The sequence below is a fragment of the Puma concolor genome, chromosome D1, assembly GCF_028749965.1.
Source record: "Puma concolor isolate L17-30 chromosome D1, mPumCon1.1.hap2, whole genome shotgun sequence".
NCBI lineage: Eukaryota > Metazoa > Chordata > Mammalia > Carnivora > Felidae > Puma > Puma concolor.
The window spans coordinates 32,878,332-32,891,698 of record NC_141676.1 but is presented as its reverse complement, the minus strand read 5'-3'; the positions used below and the strand labels follow the sequence as shown (position 1 = coordinate 32,891,698).

The 13,367-nt window shown below is 33.3% G+C and overlaps 1 protein-coding gene and 1 non-coding gene across 5 annotated transcripts in view; one reads left to right on the top strand and one right to left on the bottom strand.

Moving 5' to 3' along the window:
- METTL15 (methyltransferase 15, mitochondrial 12S rRNA N4-cytidine) overlaps positions 1-13,367 on the top strand; it is a 295,673-nt gene that overhangs the window by 195,845 nt on the left and 86,461 nt on the right. For 2 of the 4 annotated variants that reach the window (XR_015240947.1, XR_015240946.1), the window contains exon 9: positions 3,083-3,133. The exons of 1 other annotated variant lie outside the window; for it this stretch is intronic. Coding sequence is in view for 1 of the 3 variants with exons in the window: in XM_086677775.1 (XP_086533901.1) it covers positions 3,083-3,219 (137 nt within the window). In the remaining 2 variants the exon portion in view is untranslated. Of the gene's footprint in view, positions 1-3,082; positions 4,451-13,367 lie in introns of those variants that run through there. One more of the 4 variants, XM_086677775.1, reaches the window with a different exon arrangement.
- Positions 6,954-7,060, bottom strand: LOC112866198 (U6 spliceosomal RNA). Its single transcript, XR_003224060.1, has one exon. It is a non-coding gene; the product is annotated as a U6 spliceosomal RNA (small nuclear RNA).

Genomic DNA, 13,367 nt, shown 5'->3' with positions numbered 1-13,367 from the left:
CTTTCTCTGCCCTTCCCCCTCTCACACTCTGTCCCTCTCTCTCAAGAGTGAATAGACGTTAAAAAAAAAAAGTTTAAAAGGAATGTGCCCTTTAATGTTTTTATTTACTCAACAGTACTGTAATAGTAAGATGTTTTTTCAGGAGACGTTCACTTGGTAGAGGATTCTTAATGACATTGATTCATAATTCACGTATAAACTTTTTATATATAAATAAACATTTCTATTTTTTTTTTTAATTATTCAGCAAGCACTGAACTAGGCAGAGAAATAAAGGTGAGTAAAATATGTCACAGTATCTGGCCTGTAGAGTTTAGAGTCTAGTGGAGAAGAGTGATGGTAGTTAAATAATCACAAAAGTCAATGTAAAATTAACACAGTGGTAAAAGCTACAAAGAAGCAATACAGGGATAAGAACATCTAGTAGGGATTTCATTTACTGAAGGAAACCAGGCCTGACAACGTGATGCTTGAATTATGACTTGAAGGATGAATGAGAGATATAGTCAAAGGGTACATTGGCATGTTGAATATAGGTGTATATAAATGATTGCTTTCTTAAGTAGTTCCTGATATCATATTTATACTACTAATATGCTTAGTAAACTATTCAAATACAGGGAAAATTCATTCTCTCCACTATGATGACATTCTGAATTGGTGAGTACAAGTGAATAAAATATTAACATAACTATGGGCAAAAGATAAGAATTAAATACTTTAATTCTCCTTAGATTTACTTTATCTACCTCTGTGATATTTAACTTTAGTTCTCAAGCTTGTGCGCCACTTTTACTTTATTTTTTTAAATTTTATTTATTTATTTTGAGAGAGAGAGAGAGCACAGTGGGGTAGGAGCAGAGAGAAGGAAAGACAGATTTCCAAGAAGGCTCTGTGCCATCAGCACAGATTCCGATGCAGGACTTGAACTCATGAACTGTGAGATCATGACCTGAGCCAAGATCAAGAGTTGGATGCTTAACTGATTAGCTCACCCAGGTGCCCCACAGCTTTTACTGTATAGGCTGTATTCAAGTCTGAGCAATTCTGCAGTGAAAGTAATTTCTAGTTATGCAGAATTAGAAAATATTCTAGGAAGCAGTGTCCTCAATTTAGAAAGAAATGAATGCACCCAGGTTAATCTGCTAATCTTTTCTGAAAAAAAATGTTTTGCATGTAAGTCATATTTGTGAATGAGAAAATTCCAAAAGGTGAATTCCTGTATGAGTATCTAATTGGAAAATAGGAGATCACACTCATATATAACAATGATTCACTTATTCATCAGTCATTTTTGGATCCTGTATAGTATGGGAATTTTTTCTTTAACATTGAATGGCAAGTGACTGCACTGGATTGAATAGTGTTTCCGCTCCAAAATTCATGTCCTTCTCAGAACATCAGAATATGACCTTATTTGGCACTGTGGTCACTACAGATGTAAGTACTTAAGCTGAGGTCATACTGGAGCAGAGCAGGCCCTTAATCCAATATGTAAGGTATCCTTCTAAGAAGAGAAGAAAGACAGAGACACAGGGAAGAATGTCACATGAAGATAAAAGCAGAGATCAGAATGATACATCTACAAGCCAAAGGACACCAAGGATTGCTGGCAACCATTAGTACCTAAGAGAAGCATGGACGAGATTCTCCCTCAGTCTGAAGTGGGAGCCAACAATTTTGCTGACACCTTTATTTCAGACCTTCAGACTCCAGAACCACGAGACAATATGTTTCTGTTGTTCAGAGCCACCTAATGTGTGGTAATTTGTTACAGCAGCCCTGGGAAGCTAATACCGTGATAGAAAAAAATCTTGAATATTCATGAAAGAAATCCTTTCTTCGATAAATACCAAATTAGTTTCAAATGTTGTAGTGTAAAAATATATGTTATTTTCTGTAACTAGGCTGTTTGCCACAATCATTCTTGCCTGGTTCTTAGTCTTTGCTGTAGGATGTATAATAAAATACATGAATGAGTTTATGCTGGAAAATGTTTTTGTGAAATTCAAACAGTACATACAGAAAATAAACACTGGTCTTAAAAATGAATGTGTATTTCTTTTCTAATCAAATATAATGAATATAAAACAAGTGTCTTACGTTTCTGAATCTCTTCTTGACTGCTTTCTACTAATCATTTTAATATAGCATCAATACCACTGTGTAGTACATCAGTTCTTAAGAGGTTTTAGTTCGTTGCTTATTAAGAAATTAAATTTAATAACAGCACACAATTTTTAGTTGATATCTCTATTTTGTATATTCATTTTGTTTAAGTACTGTATATTAGTTATTATATAATCTTCTCTTTGTAGTTTCTAGAGTCATTTGAGAGACATGAATCATTTGAGAGACATCTTTTGTATTTCATGTAATATATGATACATGATTTGTGCTTAAAGTCATTTTTATTGAAGTATTTATTATGTTACAACCAATAGTTCATGAGAGAATCCAATACGCCTAAGTAAGTTTTTTATATCTCTTAAAATTCACTTGTGAGCATTTGAAAATCGTATTTTCTTTAGTCTATGCAGAGTAATAAATGTTCAGAGGTTTATAAAATTCTTTTTTCTGATTTTTGTTTTTAAATAAGCAGAAATAATGATGTATCTACACTGCAGACTTCTAAAAAAAAAGCAATTTTAATTTCATTTTAAATCTCTCATTCAAAAAGTAAGAGATAATTCTTAATGGAAAATTCAAAATGTACATATAAATGTACAAATAAAAAATCTGTATCAGCACTTTTATTCCGTTAAAATGTATATGTATATTTCTTACATAGTATGTATTAAAAGCTGACTATTTGCGGGCACCCTGCTGGCTCATTTGGAAGAGCATGCAGTTCTTGATTGTTGATCTTGGGGTTGTGAGTTTGAGCCTCACATTGGGTGCAGAGATTACTTAAATAAATAATTTTTTTAAGCTATTTAGGAAGAAATCAAGACAATTCTCACTTCTTTTTTATAGTTTTATTTTACACTGTATTATCCATTAAATTAATAAATTTAAGGTGATATTTCTTTTATTTTTTTTAATTGAAGTATAGTTAACATAAATGTTATATTAATTTCAGGTTTACCACATAGTGATTCAGCAATTTTATACATTATGCTTGCTCACCACAGTAAGTATAGTTACTATCTGTCACCTTACAACACTATTGTAATATTATGGACTATATTTCCTACACTATACTTTTCATTCCTGTGATTTACTTATTTTATAACTTTAAGTCTGTACCTCTTAATTCCCTTTACGTTAATTGCCTACCCTCTGGAAGTCACCTAATTTGTTGTCTGTATTTATGATTCTGTTTCTGCGTTTGTTGTTGTTGCTTTTGTTGTTCTTTGGTTGGTTTTTGGATTCCACATAAAAGCGAAATTATATGTTATTTCTCTTTGTCTGGCTTATTTCACTTAGAATAATACCCTCTAATTCCAACCATATTTTCAGAAATGGCAACATTTCACTTATTCATGGCTGAGTAATATTCCATTGTATGTATATATCATATCTTCTTTATCCATTTATGTATTGATGGACACTTTTGTTGCTTCCATAACTTAGCTATTGTGTATAATGCTGCTATAAACATAGGTGTGCATATATATCATCTTGAGTTAGTCTTTTCATTTTGAGGGGGTAAATACCCAGTCGTGGAATTACTGGGTTGTGTGGCATTTCTATTTTAATTTTTTGAAGAAACTCCATACTATTTACCATAGTGTTTATACCAATTTACATTCCCACCAGCTGTTCATGGGTGTTTTTTTTTTCTCCACATCCTTACCAACAGTTCTTTCTTGTCTTTTTGATACTAGACATTCTGACAGGTATAAGTTGATAGCTCATGGTGATTTTGATTTGCATTTCCCTAATGATTAGTGATGCGGAGCATTTTTTCTTGTGTCTATTGGCCACCCATATATCTTCTTTGGAAAAAGGTGTATTCAGGTCCTCTGTCCCCTTCTTAATTGGATTGCTTGTTTTGGTGTTAAATTGTGTAAGTTCTTTATATATTTTAGATATTAGTCCCTTATCAGATATTCTTTTTTATTTTATTCTTTCAAAACTTTTAATTTTAGATTTATTTAGGGCCATTTTCAAATGTGTATAGAATATTTACTTTACTCTAACAGATGACAAGACAGCTCCCTCTCAGACCCTGGCCTAAAGGAATTTGCTTTACTTATAGAGCAAGAGGATAACATTAAACATGGAAGCTTTTGACTTGGTCTTGTTTTTAAGCTCTTTCCCTTTCCTGTTTCTGTTCACATTGGTATGTGAATTTCTTATACCAACTGTGGTGGCATTATGTTTCATATTTACTGTAGATAAAGAAATATTAGACAATATTAGCATGTACTCTCACAAACTAAGCCCTACATGTTAGGATTTCTGTAATGACTAAAAATTAACTAAAAATTGCTTATGGTCAAAATTGTATAATTTTAATTGAGCTACTTTTCTTCTGAGTTTTTGTGATTGCTGTCTTAATCTAGTAGATTTGTGTGTGTGTGTGTGTGTGTGTGTGTGTGTGTGTGTGTAAGCAACATTCTTTAATAGAAAGAGGTAAGCAATAAAGAATAGAAGGGAATTTTGTAAAGTGCTTCATAAATATAAATTTAGTGATAGAAATCTTGATCAGAGATATATTTTTCTCAGAACCACAATGCCATATGTTCGATGTTGAATGAAGCATGATTTATAAAAATCAGCATCATATTCTAAAGAGGCTGGATTGTATAACAAGCATAACTATTTTTATATTATTTTCTCAAATTTCATCTGTTTATAGCTACTATTTCCAGCTAATGTTTGGTAACACACAGCATGATCTGCGGGAATACTAAGAGAAAGTTAAATATATATAAATTATTTTTTATAAGTCTAGTTACAGCATAGATTTCCCAAAGCATTAAAAAGTTCAATAGAATTAATTACTTAAGATGCAGTGGTGATAGTCATAATGCCTGTTATTTAGATGGACCTTAAAAATTCTTCATAGACTTTTGTCCACCTCATTCTTTTCTTATATATTCTACCAAAATTGTTGGGCAATAAAATAAAGAATAAAATTTAATACTCTGATATGCACAGTAGAAGTTTGCCTCTTTGGTAATGTCACATCTCCTTAAACAGTTCTTTACCTTAAATATTGAACAAGTTTTCTACATTAGCATATGTCCTATTAAAATTTTTTTTCGATGTTTATTTAGTTTTGAGAGACAGAGTGTGAGCAGAGGAGGGACAGAGAAAGAGGGAGACACAGAATCAGAAGCAGGCTCCAGGTTCTGAGCTGTCAGCATAGAGCCCGACATGGGGCTTGAACTCATGAACCATGAGATCATGACCTGAGCTGAAGTCTGACGCTTAACTGACTGAGCAACCCAGGTGCCCCTTAGTACATGCCTTATTAAATATATCATTGCCCAGGCACTAAAAAACAAAGGTGAAATCAAATGACAGGACATTTTCCATTTCTCATTCTTGAATAATTGCATCTATCCATTAAAATCCATCCTTATACTTTGGGCAATATACTTGTCTGCCTTGCACAGGGTTAGAATTTGTTACGATAAACAATCAAATATTCTGATTTCTTATTCTTTCACAAGGAAAAATATTATCATCCAACTCATAATTATAAGTGCTAGACTGGGGAGGAAGCTGTATAGCATTGTAAGTAACACTATTGGCTTTGGATTCAGAAAAACAAGTTTGAATTCAAGGTCTGCATATATTAGCTGAATATACAAACTTGGGCATGCTCTTTAATCTCCTGAATCCTCATTTATTTCACTTTAAGATGAGGATAATATTGGTACTTTCTCATCAGTTGCTATGAGTCAAATAGAAAACACTCAATAAATATTTATGAATTAACTGAAAGTTATAATTACCAAAATGTAACTCACATTTCTGGACATCATGATTAAGGATGTGTGTGCTTTATTCTTGGTAATTTTAAGTTCAGTATCTACATTACTAGCAGCAATTGACTGGGTTATAGTCAGTTTTATTATTTGGAAGCTTTATCCCCATTTATTATTTATGTAATGCCCCCAATGTTTGCAACACATTGACAGGGCCTATAAAACACAGTCATTTTTCATGTGGAGTTTCCATTTATAAGAAAACAAAATAAGAAAAAAGAACTAGTTGCTAAGGTTATTTGACATTCATTTAGGTTGGAGAAAGTATTTGTCCTCCTACACTTACATATCAGTAAGTAGCCGACCTACATGGTCCTTATATTAAGATTTTTCAGAATACATTTTGAGGGAGATAAAGGAAATGAGTACTTTGTGAAGTAAGAAAAGATTGCTTTGGGAGTATTAAAAAAGTTTCCTACTTCTTCACACTAAAGGCAATGAAAGGATACCAAAGGGCTCCAAAGCCAATGAGAAGGACTAAATATGTGTGTTGCAGATATTAAAGGGAAAATAGTCAGTGAAAGGTAAGAGAACTATTTACACTTAGAATGAGTTGATGACCTTTTTTACACCATAGAAATAGATACTACAGAACTGAATCCATGTAATTCCCACCTCTTTATCTTCATCTCAGTATTTAGAAATCTTGTCCTTTATCTCTATTTTGTACTCCTATATCTCAGTGGAGAGATTAGCCTTGCTCCTTTTCTTTTTATTTTCTCTGGGATTTAGTTCAATTAATTTTGCTTGTCCCTCCAGGCTTTAATCTGTTCTCTGCTGCCAAACATACTCAAAAGGGCCTAGGTGAAAAGCAAACAAGGACTAAAATCTCTCCTTGACTCTGTCTTCCTTTGGTTCCTTACCAAAATACCACACCCATCATTCTGTTTTCTTTCATAACTTGACTTCTTAAAGTCTACACTACCTCCGACTCCTCTCCTTTTATTTATCCAATCTAGTACACTATCTATAGAAACTGTTCTCTTAATGATTAATGGTGACCTTAATTTTTTAATGGAACATTTCACAAATGTGCCTGTCATCCTTGCACAGGGGCCATGGTACTCTTGTTGGTGTCATTTGAATTTTAGTGAATGTGCTGCTAGAGTAAGCACAATGATCACCTCTTAATTACAAGACCCAATAGCCTAATCTTCCTCTTGCGGTACCTTATCTCTGCAGTGTTTTGCACTGGTCTATCCTTCCATAAAAACCCGTTCTCTGTTGCATTCTCCAAAATCACCCCTTCTGTAGTTTTATTTCTCTCACACTCTAATTCCTTCACCAGATTTTCTTCCTTTGTCCAATCTAGCCAGACCATGTCTCATATGATTTGTTCTCATGGTGCAGGTATACCAAGTGAAGAACTACATTTAGTGAAGGCACTGCTATGAAATCACTCCATGATCATCTGTGAAGCAGATGAAAGATGTGTATGTTGCCAAGATAACAAGCAGTGGAAGGAACAGAGAATGGAGTCTTCCTGGATGCTAAAATTGACATCAAATTAAAGTATATACTAATCAGGACTTCAGCTTTGGTAATGGCAGACAATAACTTGGACCAAATATCCCAGTAAGAACAATTAGAAAATCTAGAAAAAAAATGTGTTTTTTTTAATGTCTATTTGAAAACATAAAAAGCTAATAAGGCAGTGAAGAATATCTGGGAGAAGAAGGAAACCCTAGCATTTGTAACTGCCAATTGCCAATTAATTCCAGAGAAGGCAAGTGAGAAAGAAAACCAAACTTTTGACAATCTTTTATGGAGTACAGGTGAACTGGAAGTCAATTGGACCTTGAAAGAACTGAAACTCAGTTTCAAATCATCTTAGTCCTTGAAATTGGACTGAACTGATCCTAGATGCTAGAGTCCCTACCTGTTTGACCAAAGCAATTTTAAATACTCTTTGGGGGTGGGGAGGGCAGGGTGCAGAATTCTTGCACACAATTTCTGTTATGTTTCATATTTATTGTCTATTACTGAATCAGAAAAATAACCAGTCATGAAGAGACAAGACAATTTTTAAAAGAAGGAGAAGAATATAGATAATTTAAAAATACTCATAGGGTATGTAGACAAATGCTATAAATATGTTCAAGGAAATAGAACTAAAAACTATAGAGAATAAAGCAACTGAAAATATACAACTGAAAGATGTAGTATTCAAACTTAAGAACTTAGTGGATTAATTAAAGAGCAAATTGTACCCAGCTAAAGATAAATCATGAACTGGAAGATATTTCAAAGGGAAATATTCAGAATAATGCATGGAAAGACAAAAGATAAGGAACACAAAAATATGAGTAACTTAGCAGTTACAATAAGAGGTCTAATTCATGTGTGATTGGAATCTTGAGAAAAGAGGAAGAAGAGAAAAAGGCTGAGAATTTTCCAAAATTTTCTCATTTGAAGAGAAAATGACTGAGAATGTTCCAAAGCTAATGAAATACATCAAGCTACAAATTCAAGAAGGCTCAAAACTTTCTAGAAACAGCATCTAAAACGTACTAGAAATCAAAATCAAAGGCAACAGGCATTCTCTAGGAATATGGCTCACATGAGCTATTCTTAGGGAAAGGTAACTATTGATGACAAAATAAAGCAAACCAAGATAAGAAAAACAAAAAAAAAAACAGTAAGGGAGAAGTTTGGTAAAGGGTACCATGATAAGCTCGGAATCCATGTAATACAGAACTAAGAGTAAATAACTATGGGAATTATGGCTACAGAACAGAATACAAGCATAAGTCTTGAAAATTAACAGAACTCACCAAAATTATAAGGTTAAGAGGTCAAGATACAGGGAAGTATAGTGCACCAATTTCCTTATTTTTAGAGCAAGGACTCAATACTGTGAAAATTTGAAACATAGTTTCTTTTAAAAATATTCCAACCTTTTTGTACATTAATTTGTACATTTTTGTACATTACATATTTTGTACATTACATAATTGTAACTTGTTTCTGTAAAAAAACAAGGGTTTTTTATAGTTAAAAAAACAGAGATTCAGCAGTTCTTCACTCTCTAATTTCTTTCCAGTTAAATTCAAGTAAAATTAAATGTTCTGTTTTTATTTTAAAAATAAGATACATCATGATGGGTCCCTTTTGCAAAAACAAAACAAAACAAACACACACACAAAAAAACATTGCTGATCTATTTACTCTTCTTAGTGATATATTGAAGATATTCTTTGTTAATGATGTTAAATTCTAGGTGGAGGAATGTGGGGTGTTTATTCATTCTGTGTTAAACATAGCACAGTGTAACTATTTATAATGAGCACTTACATGCTTTATAAAAACAATCTCATCGTTAGTATTATTATTTTTAAAGAGCACAGGTTTTGGAATCTGACAGACCTTTGTATAAATCTGGGCTGAGACACCAAGTAGCAGTGTAGCCTTAGAAAATTTACTTAATCATTGGACCTCAGTTTTCTCATCTGAAAAATGAGGATGTTAATACCTATTTTATAAGGTGATTGTATTAAACATAAATATGTATATACAACACTTTATCAGTTTATGGCCAAAGCAATCAACATTTATCTTTTTATTTTCATTTATTGAGTTCTGGCTATTTTGCTAGTTTGTCATATAAGCTACAACAAACCAATTCATCTCTTTGCTTGCTTACCTGTAAAACGACAGAATTTGTATGAGACATTCCATTGTACCCTCCACCTCTTCTAGAGCTGACTCTCATCTACATGACTTCTTTGCAATCTGTCGTGTTATTCCATGACTGCTTCCCCTCCCCAAATCTCTTGCTCCACTCTTGTCACAATAATTGATTGGTCCAGGGGAGGATTCTGATGCAAACTAGATTAATCCTGACTACAAGTGATTGACCTAATCTAGACCAATAATGCATTCTTTTCTTAAAATTGTTTGATTTAATGTAAAAAAAGAAATCTCTTGATCCCTCCTCCATATCTGAAAGATGTAAAACTGAAGAACTCTTAGGAGTGCACATTCCCACCATGTGAAAAAAGAGTGACTGTGACTTGCAGAGACAATAGATAGGAGTTGGAGAGCTACTCCTGGGAGCATTCTCACTCCAGATCTCAGTTTTTCTGGAAACCCATCTGTATCCATGCCTTTTCCATGATTTTGCTGTGTAGCTCATTCTTGGACTCTATAAGCCACTATATTCCTTCCTTCCTCCTATCACTTTTTTTTTTTTTTTTTTAAAGACAATCACTTCAGGTTGAATTTCTGTTATTTACGATTACACCAGTATAGGTTTGGAATAGATGATGCTTAAGAATTATTTTACCTGAATGTTTATTAATTCCTTAAAATGTGTTCTTTAGCTTTCCTAATTTACTGAATCACTTAAATGTGATCTTCATATTAATGAACACTTACGAAATTATTTTACATGCACAATTGTACAATACATATCCAGGTTCTAAGCAATAAAATAAGTTCCTCAAACTTACCTAACTAGATATCACATGGCTTTGTCATTAGTCTTTCTAAATTTGAATATGTCCATCTGAAAGAGACTGTCCAACCCATGGAACTTTCATTTAAGTGATAACAAACATCTTACATTCCTGCACAGTGCTGATATGGTAAGGGAAAAAATGACTATGTCCTCTTTCCAAATTTACATATATTCTTTATGATTCTGCTTTTCTCTTTTTAATGGCACCATATCTACTTCTTTATCCATAAATTTATTTTCACACAGAAACCCTTTGATGATGAAGAATAAAACCATGTTTTAGAGCCAGCCAGATGGTTTTCCCATTTCCTGTTGTGTACATACATATATATTTTTCATGATGGGGAGGGGTCACAGAGAAGACAAAAAGCAAAACCTATAGTGAACGTTGAACCTATCTAGCTATCCTAGAATCTATCATTGTTCCTTTGAAGAAATTCAACATTTGCCTTACAACCAGAGAATAAACATCAGCTGCTAGAGAAAGCTATTGAATTTCAAAATCCCTTTGAAATGTCACATTAACCTGTTTAACTTTCAGTCAGTTCTTTAAAATATCAAACATTTCCTGATGACTCCCAGATCTAAGACTGCTTATATTTCTCTAACTTAAAAGCTTGTTTCCTTCTCTTGCAAACAAACTGTGGTGAATGAATCAGCACTATTTGGGCCTGGGAAAAGTGTATCGCAGCCACAATCTGTGTGCAGTCTTTCTACAGGTTAGCTCAATTTTGGATGTTGAATGAGATCAAATGCTGAATCTCGTTGATTTGGCTAAAACTACACAGCTCTAGCCTTTTATTTAGCCCTCCATTAAGTTTTAATCTTTAAAGCTGTATTTGTTTCATAAATCATCTTTTATTCTCAGATGTGTAGAAGTCAGGCAACAACCATTAACTTATTTTACTCAACAACATCTACTGAGCATCCACTTGTTAGGCGCTGAGGGCAAAAGAGTGAAAAGAAAAGTTGTGCCTGTTGTTCATGAAGAGCCACATTATAAATTGAGACACAGATATGCAAATTATGAGAAGTTAGAATATAATGGGTTAAATTCTGTAATAGAGGTTAAACTATTGAGAACACAAAGTGAATGATGAGAGAAACTATTGAGAACACAATAAGTGAATGATGTTTTCTTCTTTCAAGCAGAGCTAGATTTATAACTTAACCTTTAAGTGTAAGAGCTACAGGAATTTTGTGCTGAATCATCAGTAGTGTCCTGGGACATAATCAACACCAGGTGTCTTTCCTTTTAATGCCATTGATAGCCTTCCCATCTTATACTTATTGCTGGTGATTCTTGTTCACTGAGCTCCATGCACTTTCATTTTCATGATGTGTGTATACACATGTTCACATTATTAAGAAGGCTACTAGTCATAGACATGGATGACTACCTTACAATAATTGTGAAGTATCCTATCTAAATGAGCCATTTCATTCTAGAGTTTCATTCATTTGAGTTTTTCATATGAGTTTTAGGTGTACAGCATAGTGGATGATTCAACAACTCTATGCTATGCTCATCACAAGTGTATCTGTCTTCTGTCACCATACAACACTATTACTATATTCTTGACTATGTTATCTATACTATACCTTTCATCCCCATGACTTATTCATTCCATAACTGGAATCCTGTACCTCCCACTCCCTTTTACCCATTTTGTCCATCTCCTCACCCCCCTCTCCCCTGGCAACCACAAGTTTGTTCTCTGTATATATGAGTCTATTTCTGCTTTTTGTTTGTTCCTTTGTCTTGTTTTTAAGATTCAGTATATAAGTGAAATTATATGGTATTTGTCTTCTCCACCTGGCTTATTTCACTTATCATCATATCTTTTAGTTCCACCCATGTTGTTGCAAATGGCAGGATCTCATTCTTTTTTATGGCTGATTGATATTCCATTGTGTATAATGTACCACATCTTCTTTATCTATTGATGGACAATTGAGTTACTTCCTTATCTGGGCTATTGTAAATAATGCTGCATTAAACATAGGAATGCATATATCTTTTTTGAATTAGTGTTTTCATTTTCTTTGGATACATACCCAGTAGTGGATTACTGGATCATATGGTAATCTATTTTTAATTTTTAAAGAAACCTTCAAACTGGTTTTCACAGTGGCTGCACCAATTTACATTCCCACCAATAGTGCACAAGTGTTCCTTATTCTTCACATCCTTGCCAACACGTGTGTGTGTGTGTGTGTGTGTGTGTGTGTGTGTATGTGTGTGTGTGTGTTATTCTAGCCATTCTGACAGTGATATTTAATTGTGGTTTTGATTTGCATTTCCCTGATGATGAGTGATGTTGAACATCTTTTCATGTGGCTGGTAGCCATCTGTATGTCTTCCTTGGGAAAATGTCTATTCAAAATATCTAAGAATAAACTTAACCAAGGAGGTGAAAGACTTGTACCTATATCATGAAAACTATAAAACATTGATGAACAAAAATGAAGACAATACAAGCAAATGTAAAGATATTCCATGATCATGGATTGGAAGAACCAATATTGTTAAAATGTCCATAGTACCCAAAGCAATCTATAGATTCAGTGCAATCCCTATCAATCTACCAATAGTATTTTTCACACAACTAGGACAAGTAATCCTAAAATATTTATGGAACCCCAAAAGATCCTGCAATCTTAAGAAAGAAGAACAAAGTGGAAGTGTCACAATCTTAGATATCAAACTAAAGTACAAAGCTACTATAATCAAAACAGTATGGTACTGGGACAAAAATAGACACACAGATCAATGGAACAGAATAGAAAGCCAAAATAAATCCATGCTTTTATGGTCAATTAATCTATAACAAAGAATTATAAGACAGGAAAAACCAGACCACTGTCTTATACCATGCATAAAAAATAAACAACATGGAATAAGACCTAAATGTGAGACATGAAACTCCTAGAAGAGAACATAAGTAATCTCTTTGACATTG